This window comes from Petaurus breviceps, unplaced genomic scaffold, assembly GCF_028583685.1.
Source record: "Petaurus breviceps papuanus isolate PSGF00001 unplaced genomic scaffold, PetGlider_PUasm1.0 90879, whole genome shotgun sequence".
NCBI classification, from domain to species: Eukaryota; Metazoa; Chordata; class Mammalia; order Diprotodontia; family Petauridae; genus Petaurus; species Petaurus breviceps.
Window position 1 is genome coordinate 4,070,610 of NW_027187368.1, and position 20,711 is coordinate 4,091,320.

Sequence of the window (20,711 nt, forward strand, 5' to 3'; positions counted from 1 at the left end):
GTGTTCGGGGATACTGCTTTGGGAGGCAAATAGCAGCTGGGGCTGCTGACCCAGCGCTCCCCACCCCCCACCCCATTGTTCGGCGTGGAAGAACGAAAGGGGGTATGTGTGTGTGGGAAGAGAAAAACACTTGACAGTCCGTACCCTAGGCCGGGCTGGCTAGTTTAAAGGAACGATGGGCATCACAATACACTGCCCGCACCCGAGGTTAGAAAACAACGGACTTGGGGGTGCATCCTTTGTTTGCAGCCCGAACGCCCGGCAGTGAGGGAGGGAGCTCGCAGCCCGCTAGCTCGTTCGCTCGCTCAGCGAACAATGCAGCCGAAACCACCGCTGGCCGGGGATGCTAGAGCTCGAGCTCGCGCCTCCCTCCCCCCTCCCTCCGCTCTCCCCCTTCCTCGCCTAGCTCCCAGTCTCCTTTGATTGGTCGTCGGGGCACAAAGAGGTCGGGAAGCGGAGGCGTCACGTGGGCTGGAGTGACCCAGGATTGGTCTAGAGGGCTCGTCGATTCCAGAGAGGAGGCGGAGCCGTCCGTTACGTCGCTCTCCTCCCGGGCCCGCCCGCCCGCCGGCCCGGCCGGCCGCCTGTCAGAGGGAGGCGGAGGGCGGGAGGCAGGGATGGTGCGGCTGCGGGCGGCGGCGTCTCCGTCTCCTTCTCCGTTCCGGTCTTTCGGCTTGACTCGTCTCGGCTGGGCTCGGGGCCGGACGCCGCGCTTACCTCCTGCGCGAGTGCGCGAGTGACCGCCTGACTGAATGAATGACCGGCCGGGGCCACCGCTGCCGCGCGCGCCATGAGGAGCCTGCCCAGCCTGGGGGGCATCGCCCTGCTCTGCTGCTGCGTGGCCGCCGCCGCCACCTCGGTCCCCACCTCAGCCTCCGCCTCCCCCGCCGCCTCCGCCGCCGGGACGGTCCCAACCCCCGCGGGCGGACGGGACCGCGCCCCCTCGCCACCCCCCTCCGGAGCCGCCGAGGCTGGCGGTGACGAGGAACGGGACCAGGCTGCTGCGAAGCAGGTGGAGGAGCCGGTCAGTCACGCCCCCATCGCGGTCAGCGCGGCCGCCAGCCCCACGGCAGAGGGGACCCCCGAGCTCGAGCCGGAGCCCACGCCCCGCAGGACCGAGGCCGCCCCCACGGGCCCCAGCAGCGCCCTGACCACAGCCCCCCAGGTCCTGATCCCGACCCCAACTTTGATTCTAACTACAACGACCCAGACCGTGGCTGCGACCCAGACCGCGACCCTGACCTTGACCCCATCCGTGCTCTGGAGCAGCCCCTCGCCCACCCCACCTGCGGACCAGCCCGCCAACCCCACGCCCAGAGGTGAGTAGCCGCCCCGCCCCACCCTCTCCGCACCCCTCCCCCTCTGGGGAGGAAGCTCCTGGCCTCCCTCCCCGCCCCAATTAAGCCAGGTGTCACCCCATATTTTTACACTGGTGCTGTTAGCCTCCCCAAAGCAGACTCAGAGTGGCCCCTGGCCTTCCACCCCAAGATTATCTGGGTGCTGTCTTTAACCTCACTCCTAAAGGGCTCAGGGAAAGCAAGGAGAAGAGGAGGTACCTCAACCTTCCCCATGTTTCTCGTGTGGAAGGACCATAATAAGTAACATCTTCCCGACCTTTTTTCTCTCTTTTGGCCCTAGTAAAATGGTCTTGATTTTTTTTTTCTTTATTATGGCTTGTCCCAAATGCTTTTAAGGTGGTAATGATTTGGAAGGGAACTTCGGTTTTCCCTGGGCCAGCGAATAGTATCACCCTTTCTGGGCCACTTACTCCTTGGTGAGGATGTGAAAGATGCTGGACCCGTATTCCTACCCATAGTTCATATGCTTTTGTCTCAGACACTGAATCGGGACAAACTTTTGGTTCATGAATTTTGGCTGTTAGCGCTGTCTCTTTTCCATAAAGGGAAAAGATCTTGCTCCATTGGTGAAAAGTTGTGTATCCAGGCCCTCCAAAGCCCTCAATTTTCTTATTCTGGTTTTGGTTTTTGTTGTTGTTGATCTAAACTTTGTATCTGCCATGTGACAGGTGGAGAAAACACTGAGAGAATCATGTTTACAAACAGTGGTAAAGACTGCTCACAGAATAAAAACCATAGGGATCCAAGTTGTCCAATGACATGGGAAGATCTTGTGGGATCTGTGTGCTGAATGTAGGGGAAATTACAGTACAGTATCTAGGTTGAACACACTTTTAAAAATAGGTTAAAAAATCTTTTATGTTTTTTCTTTCTCTTCCTGCTTGCCTCTCCAACCACAAGTTTATCTAGAAGTCTAAGCAGGAATCCACATTTTCCTCAAAACCTGGTGGTTTAGATTTTACTATTGATAATAGTAACATATTTTTAGTTCTGCATTTGTAAAGTGCTTTTACATATATCATAAATGATATTTTCTCATTCCATGTTGTAAAAGAAATTTTCTTATGATAGTCAAAGAAGATATTATAGAAATTTTTTATTTAAAACATTTTAAGATCATAGGATCATAGATTTAGATCTGGGAGGCATGTCAGAGATTATTTAGTCTTAGACTTTTCCTGTTACAGACAGGAAACTGAGGCACAGGAAATTTAAGTGACTTGCCTGAGATCCTGCAAATAATGAACTTCATTTGATCTAGATCCAGAAATTGATCTTAAGTTCTCTGGTGCCTTGAGACCTAAGGTGGGACTGAAATTGAACAAGTGAGATATAACTTTCAAGTTATTGTCCAAGACTACTTTAAATAAGACTTTTCTGAACCCCTTAACTGCTAGTGCAGCTGTGGAATTGTTTTATTATTATTTTTCATATTTTTGCCCTATTTGAGTTTTTACCAGTGTTTACAAGCATATGACAGATCAAGGGTCTTGCCTTATATCTTTTGGACATTAGTTTAAGTAGGATTATAAATTTTTATTCACCCCTGAGAATGATTTCTCTTTCAGTTTGTTGTATTCAAAGAGGGAGAATGATAGACTAGCTTAGGTTTGTTTATGTAGTTTTTTTTTTTTTTTCAGTATACTTAGAGATGGATGACATTTTTGTATAAATGGGCCAACCTTGATCCTGGGTTGAAACCTGATAGATTTCACACTCTCCTCATTAGTAGTACTAAGACCTCTAGGTTTGGGAAAACACCTTGCAACTAATTATAAAGTATTGCATAAATAGAAGATATCAACTATTAGTAGCAGCCAAATCTAAACATTCAAGTGTCAAAAGAACTGGTTCCACCCAGCTGGGTTTTGCCCCTTACTCTATAACATTGGACAAATCAGTTTGCTTTCTCTGGACCTCAGTTTCCTCAGTTATGGAAGGGGATACCCATACTGGGGCCTTAAGGTTTGCAAAACACTTTACATATGCAATCTCATTTAATCCTCACTAGCGCCCTGTAAGGTAGGAAAATGAGGCTGAAAAAGGTTAAGTGATTTGCCTAGTTTCACATAGCTAGCAAATGTTCAGAGGCAGGATTTGAACTCTGGTCATCCTCACTCCCAAGTTCATTGCTTTATATACTATGATACCTAAAAGCCACAAGTAAAGATTCTATGAAGTTTATTATTACAGGATTTAAAGCTGATAGGTCTGCCTTGGTCATTTAGCTCAACAACCCCGTTTTACAGATGAAGGAATCTGAGGCCCAGAGAGATGGAGTGACTTGCTTAAAGGTACATAGGTAAATAATATTCAATTTACTAAAATTGTAAATACTATTTACAAAGTAAATTATATAACTAGCATCCATGGCCTCTCAATTTAGTTCTCTTTCCATTACTCTTGTGAAAATATTAAGAAATACTTGAATAGTAAAACTAGAATATTAGTGAATAGTGAAACTAGAATATTAATACCCAGTGGGCCAATAGCATAATTACCACTGATCATGAAGTAACCTAAGTCATGTAATAACAAATCTTCAATAGCCCTCCTCTGCTTTAGAGACTATGCATTTCATGTAATTCATGCTAGAATATGAGCATGTAGTTAACTCTTAATGCTGAAAAGATTTGGGTCAGGTTAACAGACTTAGTTCCAACTAGAAAGTAATGTGATCAGGTAGTGACTTTTCCTCGGGAGAGAATTCCAGAGATTGCTCAGTGGTGTGCTTCTAATAGAATGACAGTTGCCTGTGCAAAGTTAGTTTGCCTTGCAATGTTTGTTTCCCTGGTTTCTGAGAAGATAGCTAAGGTTGGCAAATGCAAATTCCTGTTAGGGCTCAGTGCCATTGGTAATATTCTTATGAAACTGTCTTTAGGTTAGGTCTTAAGGCTCCATTTTCAATCAGTGAGAGTTTCTTTCCTTTAAAGCCTATAGCTAAAAGCTCCTCAGTTAGGGCCTCCTTTTATTTTCTGGGACACTGCTCTGCAAACTGAAACTAATTGCTCATCCAGCAGACACCATTCTCTTCTACCAGAGCAAAACATCAGAATAGTTTGTACATTTGAGAAGGGGAACTAGAAGGCTTTGGTACTAGAAGACAATAATAATCACTAGGGTACCATTCAGGTCAAAGCAAGAAGATACTGATAAAATTATGAATGCTTGTATTCTGTGAACTTGGAAGATTTTTCTATAGACAGAAATCTGAGGGCAAGTCAGAACAGGTTACTGTGTCCTCATAGAGCAGCGTGATTGCATAGATAAAAACAATATGAATTTAGGTGGTATAGGAGTGAAGGTTAAAAAATAATAAGTTGTGAGAGTCCCTTCCACAACTACAATTCTTAGATTATTTGTAGGGCATTATTTAGGCCAAAGTCATTAAAATTGTTTATCTGTGACTTGAGTTATAAGAAAGAAATCAGTGTCTAAGCTGGGATTAGAGTTCCAGGGTTTGGAAACCTAAATGGTGTCATACGAGCAGAGTATGGCAGAAACCCTCAGATAATGAAAGAAAAGATCTAAAAGTGCAGGTTCTTTTTTAGCCATGCTGGAAATGTTAATTTTATCCCCAAATTCCCTGCAACTTTGCTTTTGAATCTCACTTGGTTAAGTTTAAGAAGAGGTCAGCAACATTTAATGACTGGAAAATATGTTAAGACCCTAGGAAACAAGGAGATAAAGAGTCCATTCTATGTTCTAAGGTACCTGCCAGCTCTCATGTAAACAAACTGTCATATGTAAAAGAATAGAAAATTTGTATTGAAAACAAGTGATTCTTAGAGTTTAATCTTTGAAATTTCTAATGTTTTTCAGCTTTAGACTGCCTGCAAAATAATTATTCCCTACAAATTCTTTTCTATTTGGGGTTATTTTGTAGACCATAATGCAAAAAAAAAAAAATACATGAAAGCTTTTGGTTATCCTTTCAAGAAGTTCTATTATGATCGGTGATGAATGAAAACATCGTTTGTAGTCAGCTTACTCTGGGTCAGGTTCAGTGTCCTTCCATAGCTATCTTTTGTGTCCTATCACACAGCTACACACAGCTCTTGAAATACTTCAATCTCCTAATCAGTTGTCAGAGTAGTATAACCAGCCTTAAGAAGCTACAGTCTTAAGTTTGAATCATGTTTCCAAGGGGTTTTGTGGGTAGCCCACAGTCTACAAAAATATACAGGAAGAATATGACTACCCTTTAGAGTCTTGATTTTCTTTAAGATTAATAGAAATAAAATTCTCATTATTTTAATCTCAGATTCTCTCACAGATATTAACTCATCTCCTGGCACCCTAGTAAAAAAAAGAAAAGAAAAATATCACTTTGCCTATTTTATTGATCAGCACAATATGTTATAGAACTTATTATTAGTAAATTCTGTACTGACCAGTTTTAAGAGAGACAGAATTAATAAAAGCCCAAGATCTTACTTACCTGAAAGACAGGAATATCATTTGAGATGATTTTTTAAAAAATGCATTACAACCTTTTGTCAAGTACATATCATTCTCTCTGGGCCTCAGTTTCTCCTTTATCAAGTGGAAAGATTGCTAGCTTCAGTTCAACAACTCAGCACACATTGATGCTCACAATTCTGTGCCAGGAGCTGAGAATGAAGAGAAAAAAGACAAAATTGTCCCTGCCATCATGGAACTTTTTGTCCACTCACTAACTCCCGTTCACCTAATATCTCTCTCCTTTGTGTGTTCTGACATTCTGTATTCTAAGTTTCTTTCCAGCTTTAACATTCCTTGAGTTTCTTTCATTGCCATTGACTTTCTGTTTAGCTATGAAACAAAAAATCTTTTATTTGTTGACCTGAGATATTACTATAGATTCTTCTATGACTTGATCTTTTTCATCCACAACTTTTGATTTTACTTTTTCTTATTTGTGCTAACTACTACTGCTCTGATCATTTTAGACAAAGGTTTTTAAAAATGGAGAGGATAAATGTTATAAGCTTTAAGACTGCATGCATGTAGTCTATTAGAATCACTATGAAAAAAAGTTTTCCAAACAAGCCATTTTTCTTATCACTATGTATGTGGTATGGTGTTCAATAGTGCATATGATTAATTTTTATAAGAAGAATAACAGTAATCCTTTCAATGCTACCAAGCCACAAGTCAAACTGATGTAAGAAATGAAATCATTTCTAGGTAAAAATCTCTATTTCTTTCCTTTATTGCCCTATCTTTTGTCTAGTTCTATAAATTTTCCTCATGTTTTTTTATTTTTTTATTTTTAAGCAATCGGTGTTAAGTAACTTGCTCAAGGTTACACAGCCAGTTATTTCTGGGTGTGGTGCTGAGTGTCTGAGCCCGGGATTCAATCTCCAGGTCATCCTGACACTGGAGCCGGTGCTCTTACTCGCTGTGCTACCTGGCCGCCCCTCCTCATGTTCTTTATAGAAGCAAATTATTCTTTCTACTTGAGAATTTACTATTTTCTATATCTCATTCTTTCAAGATTTTTCTAGAAAATAGGTCTTTGGAGATATCTTAATAAAGGATATCTTCAACAGTATTGAACATAGGGAACTGTGTTGTCATTTGGTCTTGAACATAGTCTGTCAGTAATCAATATTTTTTATTATACAAATCTTAACTATTTCTATTAGACTATGAGGCCATACATGTCTTTGAGAGACAGTTTAATGTAGTAGAAAGAGGACTGGACTAGGCATCCAGAATACCAGGATTCTAGTCCTAGCTTTGCCACTACCTAGTTGTGGGACTTTGGGGATATAAAATATTTGTAAGTATTGGCTTCCTTATCTGTTGGTGGTTGAATTGGATGACTTCTGTGTCCTAGTTCTATTATTCTCTTTTCTAATGTCATGTTATCTTTTCCTTCTAAACCGGTTTCTTCTTATGACTTTATTATTTATATAATGCCACCATTTCCTCTGTCTTCTATATTCATAACCTTGGTTATGTCTCTTCCCTCTCCCTTCTCATGTCCAATCAGTTATCAAGACCTGTTAAGTCTGAGGCATCTCTTGAATCTCCCTCCTATCTCTCTGTTTTTACTCTAGGCACCCTGTTGTATACTCATTAACACCCACGTGGACCACTGCAACTGTCCATTCATTTTTTCTACCCTCTGCTTTAAGTTTAAACCTTTATCTTCTCCTCCACTTTTCCTCTCCCCCCTCCTCCACCATCATTCATACTGTTGCCAGAATAATTTTTCTTAAGCATAGATCTAGTTACACTCAACTTGGAAGTTTTCAATAGCTCATGATTGCCTCTTAAGTAAAGTTGAAACTCCTAACTCTGAGCTTTGTTCATGCTGTTTCCTATGCCTAAAATGTCTTCTTTTTCTTCCTTTGACCAATGAATTCCTAAACCTAACACACAGCATCTTCTCCATGAAGTCTTCCCTGATTTTTCAGCCAGTAATGACTTTCTCCTTCCATGATCACATATTTACTTTTGCATATCTCTAATGTACTTATAATGCCCATTGTCTTGCATACACCTATAAGCCCAACTACTGTGGGAGGCTGAAGCTAGTGGATTGATCAAATTAAGGAATTCTGATCTGCCATAGGACTAAAATTGATTTAGTGTCTGAAAAGGCTGGCCCCAATATGGTGAACCCCCAGGAAGTAGTAGGCCCCCAGGCTATGTAAGAGGGGTGAACTGGTTGTAAAAGCAGTACATGGCTAATAAACTTCCAACATGGGCAAGATAGAGGCACAGTCTTAAATAGACAGTTTAATTATGGAGTAATATTTTATCATGGCTATCTGTGTATGTGCCTTTCTTCTCTCTTGGAATGTAAGCTTCTTGAGAACAAGAACCATGTTTATCTAAACTTTGTTTCTTCCCCAGTGCCTAGTACAGTGTTCTCTATAAACACTTGGGTCTTAAATCTTATTAAATATTTGTAGAATGAATCATAAGTTCTTAGAATTGGAAGGGACCTCAGAAGTCTAACATATATATTAGTATAAATCTCAATGATCACCTAGTTTCTTTTTGAAAACCTCAGTGATTGGGAATTTACTGTCTCCCTTATAGTGCTAGCTAGCATTCTGTGATTCTTCTTCCCAAATTCTACTGAGTGTGTTTTCAGGGAAAGAATAAAGAAAGTACTTTCCTAACAGAAACAAAAAAAATCTGACTATAACTAGTGTCATTGCTAAAGATAAGCAACAGTTCTCTTCTATGTGTGTCAGAGGCTATTCTTATTAATAAACGGATATGAAATTACATAAGAAAACTGTTTGAGTACCCTATCATTTAAATTACAAAATTTCCCGTTTAAAATAGGCTAAACAATTTGGAAATTAGCTTACCTGGACACCCATGTGATACTGATTGAGCTACCTTACTGGATGCCATATGGCATCTGTGTACTTTCTAAAGACAGGGCCATTACAGTTTATGGTATGTTTATTTTATTTTTCTATAAAAATCATGTACTTTGGGAGTAAGGTAGGAAGTTAAATTTTAACTTTTTCAGATTTAGTTTTCACAGAGGGTATTAAAGCCAGTACTTTATTATATGATGTATATTTTGTTATTATATTTATTAATGTTGAGGCAGAGATTAGCCCAGTAAAGTTACATGACTTTCCCAAGGTCACACAGATAGCAAAGCTGGGATTTGAATCCTGATCCTCTTACTCTCAATCCCCAGTGTACCTTCTACTAATATTAATGCCTAGGGTATGGGTGGCTTCAGGCAAAAAGCCTTATTATTTCCTGGAAGTAAAATATCTCTATTGCTTCCCTATTTCAGGAATCTTTTTGTTCTCACTGTTACTTAAACTGCCTCTGTTTAGTTCGGTAATAGTATGGAGACTTTTGTCCTTCCCATACTCATACCCTGTTACCTACCCTCAAGTTCCTTTTTACCTCATGTTTTGATACTTTGTTAGCCTCTAAAAATAGTGAACCTTCCCCTAGGAATGATTCAACCATTCTGGAGAGCATTTTAGAACTATGCACAAAGAGCTATAAAATTGTGACCCTTTGACCCAGCAATATCACTTTTAGGTCTGTATCCCAAAGAGATCATAAAAACTGGAAAAGAACCCACATGTACAAAAATATTTATAGCAGCTCTTTTTGCGATGGCCAAGAATTGGAAAACAAGGGTATGCCCCATCAATTGGGGAATGGCTGAACAAGTTATGTGATATGAATGTAATGGAATACTGTTGTTCCATAAGAAATGATGAGCAGGTGGACTTCAGAAAAACCTGGAAAGACTTACATAAATTGATGCTGAGTGAAGTGAGCAGAACCAGAAGAACATTTTATATAGTAAGAACAACATTGTATGATGACTAACTTGGGTAGACTTCTCTCTGCTTAGCAATGCAAGGATCTAAGAAAACTTCAAATGACTCATGATGGAAAATGCTTTCCACATCTAGAAAAAGAGCTATGGAGTCTAAATGGAGATGAAAATGAAAGTATACTATTGTGTGTGTGTATATATATATATATATATATATATATATATATATATAGTATTCTAAATGAAAGTATACTATTTGCGCGCTCTCTCTCTCGTTTCTTCTTTCTCTTGGTTTCTCCCATTTGTTCTAATTCTTTTTTACAACATGACAATGTGAAAATATGTTTAATATGAATTAAAAAATAGATGGAAGTATCTTTTTCATTTAAGTTTTATTGTCATCTTTTAAAAAATACCTTTATTAGTGGAAATTGAGGGGTTGCCCATCAATTGGGGAATTGTTGAGCAAGTTGTGGTATGTGAATATTATAGAATACTACTATGCTGTAAGAAATGACAGCTGGGCCCTGGAGTCAGGAGGACCCAAGTTTGGTTCCAGCCTCAGACACTTAACACTCACACAAAAAAACTAGCCGTGTAACCTTGGGCAAGTTACTTAACCCCGATTGCCCTCCAAAAAGAAAAAAACAATGACAGCTGGGCAGATTTCATAAAACCCTGGATAGATCTATATGAACTGATACAAGGTGAAGTTAGAACCAAGAGAACATTATACACAGTAACAGCAACATTATGCTGTGATCAACTATGATTGACTTAGCTCTTCTTAGCAATACAATGATAAAAGACAATTCCAAAAGACTCATACTGGAAAATGCTATCTATATCCAGAGAAAAAACTTATGGAATTTGAATGCATATTGAAGCATACTATTTTCACCTTTTTTGGGTAGTTTTTTTCCCCTTTTTTCTGTTTCCTCTTTCACAACATGACTAATATGGAAATGTTTTACATGATTGCACATATATGACCTATATCAGATTACTTACCATCTTAGAGAGGAGGGATTTAAAGAGGGAGCAAATGTTAAAAATTGCATTTACATGTATTTAGAAAAAAAAATACTATTTAAAAGAAAAAAAACCCAACCAGGAACAATTCCTTGTTTAGCAAAGCATAATAAACTGAAAAAAGTAAATAATTTGGTAAGAATATGGGCTTCCTTTCCAAAGAGACAAATATTTTAATAAATATATGCTTGCTTTTAAAAATAAAAAACCCTCTATTATTTGCTGATGTACCCTGTCCCAATCATCTATTGAACTCTCCCTTGAAAAAAAGAAAATTAGCTAATAAGAAAACAGGCACCATGATTATATCTGATTATATATATATATATATGAAACATTCTGCATTATATCTGACTATATATACTGTCATCTAGATATAATGTAGAGTGTTATAGACATATATTTTATATATTTATATATTACATATATAACATTCTAAATCTGTGGTCTTCCACTTTTCTATGGAGAAGAGAGAAATGTGTTACATTGTTGTCTAGGAGCAAGATTGGATGTTACATTTAATCTGAGTTCAGCTTCCTTTTAGTGCTTTTATTTACTTTATTTTATTATAGTTGTGGATATTGTTTCCTGGTTCTGCTTTATTTGTTTTGCATGAATTCATGTGGGATCTTATCATGTTTCTCTAGATTCACAGTATTGGTCATTTCTCACAGAGTAATCATATTCCATTATATTCATATACCGCAAATTATTCAGTCATTCCTTTATCTTTAGGCACCCACTTTATTTACAGTTTTTTTTTGATACCACAAAAAGTGCTGCCATGAATATTTCGACATATATTAAACTTTCATCCATCTTTGACTTCTTTAAGGCATATGCCTACTATTAGGATCACTGGGCTAAAGGGTATCAATAATTTTATGACTCTTCTTGTATAATTCCAGGAATGTCTGAACCGATTTACAGTTTTACCAAAAGAGAATTAATGTGCTTGCCTTTCTATGGACTCTCCACTATTGACTATTTCCATTTTTAATGCCTGCAAATTTGACAGATAAAAGGTGGAGCCTTCTGATTGTTTTAATTGCATTTTTCTTATTGATGATTTGGAATTTTTTTTATATGACTGTTGATAATTTGCATTTATTTTGAAAACTATATTTTGACTACTTATCTAGTAATGGCTGGTGGTCATATATTTATGTATGTATGTGTGATCTCTGTTCTTTATGTGATTATGAATTCTTAACCTAATCGTTAGAACTAAAAATAGTCATCTAGTTTCCTTTTTTTTTCCAAATAATATGACCTTTTAACATTTAGTCTATTTGGAAATTATTGGAGTGTATAATAAAATTGTTTATGAGGGTAGGAAATTGACATGACCCCTTGTCCACCTTTGGCCAGTCTCTTTCAACTAGTAAACCTGAACTTACTGTAAAATTGCCTGGATACTTTTTCCTGTCTTAAAAGCAAGGTAGGTGTTCTACTGAAAAAAGTTGGAGACCATTGGTCTATATACTTTTCCAGTTGCCTCTCATCCCTTCCCCCATATCTGTTTTTTTTTTTCTTACATTCCCTGGGTTAAGAGTAAAGGACTATCTCTATCTAGTCCTATAAGGAAATGTGAGTTGGAGCTATAGAAGTGGTCCTTCCCCATGGGTCCCCCACCCCCATGTTTAAATTGCAAAATGAAAAGGAAATGCTATATATAATTGCCATATTTTGAGTCATCCCCAATCTGGCTTATGACTATAACTGATAACTAATGGCTTTAAGATGATTTGCTGAAGGAAAGAAATTTTAGGAGATATCAGTTTCATTTTGCCATGGATTTCTGAGGTGTTTGAATGAATTCTTTAGTAAACAGAAATTAAAATTTCAGAAATTAATTAACATTATTTATTATGTGTTCTGACACAACAACTACTACTTTCTTTTAGTATGTAAATATGAATTGTTATATACAAATTATTAAGTACGTATTTAATAATTTGGCAGATATTATGTGCTTACTCTGTACAAGATGGAAGGTTGAGAGTTATGGTCTTGGACTGTGTTCCAAGTTCTGCTTCTCACACACATACTGGTATTGTAATTTTGATCAAATCATTTAACTTCTTAGTGTCCCAGGAAACTCTCTTAAGATTATAACTTGTAGAGAAGTTGCAGATCTAAGTTGGCAGATGTAATTTCCTCCCTGGAAATCAGTAAGTCAGTCAAACAAGCATTTATTAAGCAATTATTATGTGCTAAATGCTGGGATACAAATAAAAACAAAAAGAAAGTTCTTGCCCTCGTGGAGCTTTTAGTCTAATGAAGAAGATAACACAGAAAAGGAAACAAAAAAACAAGAGTGGGTGGAGAAGGTACATGACATGATGGCATGATGGAGAAGCCCAGAGGAATGTAGCATGATGGGAAATAAAGAGATGGCTGGCCTAGGCACTGTCCTTCCATGGTGGTTCTGGGAAGAGGATTCCAATCAGAGGGAAGGGCCTCACAAGCACAGTGTACTTGCTGAGTTCCAGCCCTGACTTGATCTTTCAGAATGAAGAGGTTTCTAATTCATGATGGAAAAGGCCAGAAGAGTACATCCTAGTGAGAAATGAAGTTCCCTGTACCAGTGAAACCAGAGGTCTGGTTTAAAATATAATTTACAGGCCGCCTTGCTGGGGAAGATTAGTCAAGTAAATATACTAGTTGAGATTTGTTGCTTATCTTCTTTCATAGCCTTCTATGAGTCCTTATCCAATCAAACATAATGATATTGATAAAAAGGAACTACTTGTGCCACTCTTGCATGTACTTTCTAGTAAAATCTAGAAGAATCCCTTCATTTTCTTTTTGTTTTCTGCTCATGAGAATGATTATGCACGCAAGGCTTTGAGTGAGGTAGAACTCCTTGGAGTCTGGCCTGCTTTGATGAAAAAGCATTTTTGTTATTGTATAATCTTCTCTCACAATAAAGTCCTAGAATTTGTCCCTGTTAAATTAAAAACAACAACAACCCCAGCAGTCATAGCTATAACCTTTCCCAGAATAAAATATCTGAGTTTTAATAAGAAGAGGCCTAGAGTTAAGAGTCGGGAAACCTAAGTCCTCCCTCTGGCTCTGCCATTCCCTAGGTGACCTTGGGTAAACCAATTGGCTTCCTTGGGCCTTGATCTTTTTATGTGCTACTGAAAGAGCACCAAATTTACAACCTAGGTTTCAACTCCTGGGGCTGCTGGTTACTACCTGAATCACCTCAGGCAAATCACAATCTCCCTGGCCTCAACTTCTTTGTTTATAAAATAGTATGACATGATTTCTAGTCTCTATGATCCTGTTGTCCTCAAATGGCTTAGGTTTTCTTATCAAATAGTGAATTTACTGTCCCTGAGAGTATTCAAGCTAATTGATTATCAGTCCAGGCTGCTGTAGAAAGGATGCCTAAATTAGGTGAGATATTGACTTAAAATGGCCTCTGAAATCTTTTTTTACCTTTGTAGGACATGTAAACTCAAGAACCCTGGAAATGGCTCATCTACCAGCTTAGCCCCATTGTTAAGGTGATCAATATTTGTGAGCATACTGCCTGGCAAATGCGTCTGAAGTAATTCTGTAATTCCATGGATATATTATTCAAGGTTCCTCTAGTTCTAAAATCCTATAAAAAGATGTTAAATCTGTGCTGAGGTTAATCCAAGTCACTTGACCTTCCTCAGGGCTACTCCTTGGTTCTTCTTTAACCTTAAACACCAACTGTAATTTCTGTCAATGATGCAGCAACAATTCATTCTCCTCAAAGTTGTTTGCTTGTTCTCCATGAGAAGCAAATGTGTAACATAGTATGTTTTGATTATCTAGGTCAAAGATGTGTCCAAGATTAATGCCTATTTTTTTTAAATTGAACTACTAGTAAATCTTATATATGAATTTCTGAAAGTGATTGAAAAGGAGGTGAATTTTCTATTTCACACAGTTTTTTAATTGAAAAATTCTACAGAATCTCAGAGACTGAAGTGATCTTTAAACAAAGAACATTAGGACATTTAACTGGAAGTGACCTTTGAAATTATCTTACCCAACTTCTTCATTTTATAGAGGAGGAAACTGAGGCCATAAGAGAGGAGGTTTGCCCATGGTTACATAGTGGGTCACCAGAAGGGCTAGGGCATGAATGAAGGTCTTCTGACTCTGAATGTTGATTAGACTTGTCAAAAGACCTTTATTAAAATACTCTTTCAACTTTATCACACTACCACTCATCTCTTAGAATTAGCAAATAGATTACATATTTTGTGAATATTATGCATTAGGCTCTGGGCATGCAAAGGTAAACAGTGATTTAGTTATTTTCCTCAAGGAACTTACTTTCTACTAAGGAAGAGTATGCAATAAGAATACAAATAAGTATAAATATTAGATGGGCAAAGGAAATAACTGGATAAAATACCCTATAAAAATAGGGGAAAACATTTTCAGTTCTTTGGTAGATAGGGATCAACGAAGGCCTCCTTGAACGTTCCTGATCTGAGCTTTGGAGGAAGATGAGGATTCTGAGAGTAATGAAGTGAGAGTAGTTTTCTCTCATGGGTGATGGCTTGTGTAAATATATAGAGGCAGGAGAGTACATATTTAGGGAACAATTTGTAGACCATCATTGTGAAATAAGGTTCTTAAGGTAGATTGGAGCCTGATTATCGTAAGCCTTAAATGCCAGGCTGAGGAGTTTGTGTTTTTGACTAGGGCAGTGATGTGTTCAAATCTTATGCCTTACATTATAAAGGATGGGTTAGAAAGAGAAGTGACTGACTGGAAGCAGCAGAACAAGTAAGGAGGCTTTTACAACATAGTCCAGGTTAGAGATGATTTAGAGCCTTGAACTAGGGTGGTAATAATGGAGTGGAAATAGGGATGAATGTGAGTTGTGTTGTGTGTGTAGAATTCAATAGAATTGTGGACACTCAGGGAGAGAAAACAATCAAAGATGATTCTGAGACTTCAACCTGGACTGGTAAGATGGTAGTGCTGCAACGGAAATAGAATCAGATAAATAAAATGTGATTTCTAGCTTGGTAAAATACATTGTTATGCCTAAAGTCATTTGAGAAAATTAGAAGTTTTGGCATCAGAAGTTATTTGTTTATTTGTTCCTAATTGATATAGAAACCTCCTTTCCCTACGGCTTTGGTTTCATTCTGCTAGTTTGTTTTTCCACTAGTCCTACTACATGAAGTCCAGACTCCTTAACATTTTGGCTCTCAGTAGTCTGACTATGTCTACCTTCCCTCGGCAACTTTATCTCACATTGGTCTGTCACATTTACCCTACCCCCCAACTCAAATTTAATTATTTGCTAACCCTCATGTCTACCTTGTGCTTTGCTCATGATTCCCTATACCAGAATGTCTCTCCTTCCCAAACACTGCTTATCGAAATCCTTTTCATTCTTTAAGGTCCAGCACAAATATCACTTTATTGTCCTGGACCTAATTCCTCATCTGTAAAATGCTGACTAGACTATATGACCTCTGAGGGTCCTTTTAGATCTAAATTTGTGATTGCAAGACCTTCCTTGATTTTTCTCCCCATCCCCTCTCTGGTGCTGCTCAGTATTTTTATTAGTGACCTTGATGAAGCCATTCCTGCAGGTTCTATCAAACTTACAAATGACAGAAAGTTTAGGAGGGTTAGATAATATGTGGAATGACAAAATTAGGATTAAAAAAAAAGATTTTATAGACCAAAACAGTAAACCAGTTTGAGTAAGGTGAAATTTATAAAGAAAAATGTAAAGTGCTACTCTGTTTTTTTAAAAAAAAATCATCTTTGAAGTTGCAAGATGGGGGAGGCATGGTTAGATAACAGTTCATGTAACAAAAACCTAGGAATTTTAGTAGATTGCAAACTTAGTACAAAGCAACAGTGCATCATAATCAAGAAAGTTAAGGTGGTCTTAGGCTACATTAAAAGGTGCGGAGAAAAGGAAGTGATAGTTCAGACCACCTCCATGTATTATGTTAAATTTTAGAATTCATATTTCAGACAGGATATTCACAAATTAGAAAGTGGTCAGAGGAGGGTGAACAAGATTGTGAAAGTTCTTGAGGTCATGCCGTATCAGAATCAGTTGAAGGAATTGGGGTTGTTTATCCTGGAGAAGAGAAGACTTGGGCTAAGGGTGGGGTGAAGTTGTGTTCAGGTATTTAAAGAGCTGTGATATGGAAAAGTTTGACTTGTTTTGCTTGGCCCCAGAGGGCAGAACTATGTGAACAGTGGGTGGAAGTTGGAAAGAGGCAAGTTTAGGCTCGATTTAAGGATAACTTCCTAACAATTAGAGATATATGAAAGTAGAGTGGGGCTGTCTCCAAAAGTTTTAAGTAGATTTCTTCAGTGAAACCTAGAGGTCTTCAAGGTTCACTGGCCACTTTAGGCATTGTTATAAAGAAGATTCTTGGTCATGTATGTATTAGTATAGGTGGCCTTCTTAGGATCACTCTAATTCTTAGGTTCTATGGCTTTTACATTGTTATTTGTATATATGTCATATTCCCAATGTTTGGTCATAAACAAGCTAGTCTCTGCTCTGATGAATTTTGTGTTTGTGTTCTCCCTAGCACTAGAACAGTATTCTGCACATAGTAGGTGTATAATAAATGTTTGTTAAATTGAATTGAATCAAATGGAGTTGTGTGTATGTGTGTGTGTGTACATGTAGGTATGTTTGTGTATATGTGTTTAAGATAATAAAATGATTGTTCCAGTTAAACTATGAGTGAAGAAAGAATTTACACAATTGGGAAATGGAGTAAGCCCTGCCTAGCCACAAGGGAAGGAAAGTGACTGGGGCTGTTTTGAACCTGGCTAGAGAGTGTTAACAAATAACCCTATTTGGAACATTTTAGAACCTTTAGCTAACTGAAGTTGGAAACTGTCAGAATTTTCTTTTGTTTTAGTAATGCATGCTTCTTAAGAAATAAACTAACCACCAGGGATCTCTTTGGATCTGGTTCCCTTTTATTTTTTCATATCTGGTGATTTTTCTTGATTTGTATGAGGAAAATGATTGTGGAATCTTAGACCTAAAAGGGACCATAGAACACATAATATTAGAGCATAGACTCTTTAGAAATTATGTAGCCCAATCTTTTTCTGAAGCACAAAACTATCGTTTATAGCATCTCTGACATAGAAGTGTCATAGAAGGTCTTTTAGCCTCTGCGTGTTTTCCTTCTAGTAATAGGAAACTAACTTGAGTCAGACAGTTTGATTTTCAGACAGTTCTAATTATTAGGAAGCTTTTTACATTGAGCTAACGTGCTAAAAATCTGACCTCTGTAACTCACCTAGGAAACTCTGATCAATAAAATGACTAATCATGATGACAGACAACTGATGAAACAAGCTTTCCATTACCTTTTGGTAGAGAGGTCATGGACTGTAGGCATAGAATGAGATATACATTTTTATCCATGATCAACATAATACAAAATTGTTTTGCTTGACTTATTTGTTAGAAGGGAGGACTTTTTGGGGGGGTGGGGTGGAGACTTTGTCAAGAAGGGGAGTGATGGTGATGGAAAAAGAAGACAGAAAAGTAAATCAGCGAATCACAAAAACACATAGAAGAGAATGAAGGACATTCAGAAGGGGACACAGATAAGAACTAACATGTTAAAGCTGATAATAAACAGGCAATACATGGTAAATTCAGTTTCACAGGAAGTGGGTTTTTTTTCTATCCTTTTTAGTCCTCTTTCTGTCATTTCCACATGAAATTACAATGTTTATTGGTGAGTAAGTTCCAAATTTGAAAAAAAAAAGCCAACACTCAAGGGTGAGGGTTCTATACATATAAAATAAGATGATCATCTGGAAAGAAAACAATTTCAAATTCCAACTATTGCTGTGGATGCTTTTTAAAGATAGGATACTTCTATACTTTTCTGGATCTATGATAATTATTAGTATAGATTCCCTTCTGCTGTAGATTTAAATCCCTCCGTGAATTCTTGCTTTGATAGATCTATGATATATCATTGGGAGGGGAAGGAATAAATGTTTATTAAAGGTCAGACAGTGTGCTGAAGCTTTACAAATATTATCTCATTTGATCCTTGTAACAATTCTGTGAAAGAGATGCTTTTATGATTCCTACTTTACAATTAAGGAAACTGAGGCAAGCGAAGGCTACGTGATTTGCCCAAGGTCACACATATAGCAAGTGTCTGAGGTAAAATTTGAGCTCAGAACTTTGTGAGGTCTAGCACTCTATCCATTGTACCACCTAGCCATCTATGATTGGTATGATTGGTATACTAATACTGGTGTATTTCCTCTATGATGTTTCCTTCTATATGCTACTTGTCCTTATTCTTTGTCTCTATCTACATACTATTTGTCTTTATCCTTTCTGTTTCATTCTATCTATGACTTGCTCTTTATTCTGTCTGCACCCAATATGCTAGAAACATTCGTGTTATTTTAACATTTTATGGCTAAAAGTGTAGCACCCAGACTATATTCATTCTACCATGCTTTTGCTACATAACTTGACCACCTTCATTTCCCAATATATATACACAGGTAATCCTAATCTGTAATATGGAGGTGAGTAGAGAGTTGAATTAGATTATAACTAAAGACTTTTCCAACTCTTTTAAGTTTCATTCTCCTGTCTTTCATGTTACTTGTACATCATGAGAAAGGAATAGTTAAGCACTCAGAGATGATTTCTGTAGCCAACAATATCTTCACAGTTGCATAACTAACATAAGTGTAGAGAATATGAAATCTTCCTACCCTAATTTTTCTTATTTTTTCAGTTAAAAAAAGAGCATTTGGCTAGGCAGAATTAAATGAAATTTTAAAGACTCTGCTCAAACAAAGTGTCTCCTACACATGACTTAAAAATCATCCAAGACTCCAGGATAGCTGCACCCATAGAAGTAACTGTTGAGTGCTGTGAGTATCAATACACAGAGGCTAAAACTAGAAGATGTAGGCTCATTTGAGGTGTGCCATTAAATGGAGTTAGGTAGATTAGATGTAATACTAGAGATCTTTTAGCAAAGACTGGAGAACTATTTGCTAGGGATATTGGAAAGGGAGTTTCCCTTCAGATACAGGGACTAGATGATCTGTGAGGGCCCTTTAGACTCTAAAATTCTGCATTTCTGTAAGCCTTGGATAGAGATAATCATTTGGAACTTCTACTGCAGACTTGTTTAGCATTTTATAAGTCACTATTTGTCTCTGTGCTTTGGCTTACTCCAGTCTAAAACAGAGTTTAGCATATAACTTCACCTTCCTGTTATGCTGGGCAGGTTAATGAATACCTATAAAATGTTCTGAAAACACAAAGCCCACTAACTGTTGGGTGTTATTATACTCAATTGTTGATGTACTACTAACTACAGAACTATCCTGTTATAACTGGTTTTGGTTTTTAAATTAGGCTGTTGCTTATAGTTTTCCAAAAATATAAGACAATGTGGTTCAGTTAACCAGTGTAATGGAATCAGAAGATCTGAATTATATGTGATTTGGGGCAAAGTCTTATAACCACTTTGTGACTACTAGTTTCCCTCTTTGTAAATTGGAGAGACTATTATTTGCTCCTCAGCTTCTCAGGATGTTAGTTACAGATGAGACAGGCAGCTGTGGAACAGTGTGAAAAAACATTGAACTAGGAGTTATGAGGCCAGGGTTTTAAGTTTGGTACTGTTATGTTGGCCAATTTACTTGACCTCTGATATGGAGATCAACCCAGATGAATTTCTACGTCTATTAAGTGCGTGATCACCAAGGTTCCTTTCAGTCTAATCATTTATATTGCTTCTTTTCACCTTTTATCTCCAGTGACTTGTATATAAGGAGGTGCTTAATAAATATTTGTTTAACTAAATTCTAACATTTGATGTTTCATGATCCCTTTCATCTCCAACATTCTATTTTCTATAGTATCTTCTGCTGTGCTTCCATGAATCAATCAACAAATATTTATTGAGTGCCTCCCTTATGCCGGGCACTGTGCTTGTGGATATAAGATTAGAGTGAGTGCATCCCCATTTTCAATGAGTTTATATTTTAGTGTTCAATAT

General features: G+C 37.9%; 1 protein-coding gene across 1 annotated transcript in view; it reads left to right on the top strand.

The window, feature by feature from the left end:
• Nucleotides 1–580: 580 nt before the first annotated feature.
• MEGF9 (multiple EGF like domains 9) overlaps nt 581–20,711 on the top strand; it is a 122,212-nt gene continuing 102,081 nt past the window's right edge. Inside the window, exon 1 of the mRNA XM_069073809.1 lies at nt 581–1,319. Coding sequence (XP_068929910.1) covers nt 791–1,319 — 529 coding nt within the window. The 5' untranslated portion in view covers nt 581–790. The remainder of the gene's footprint in view (nt 1,320–20,711) is intronic.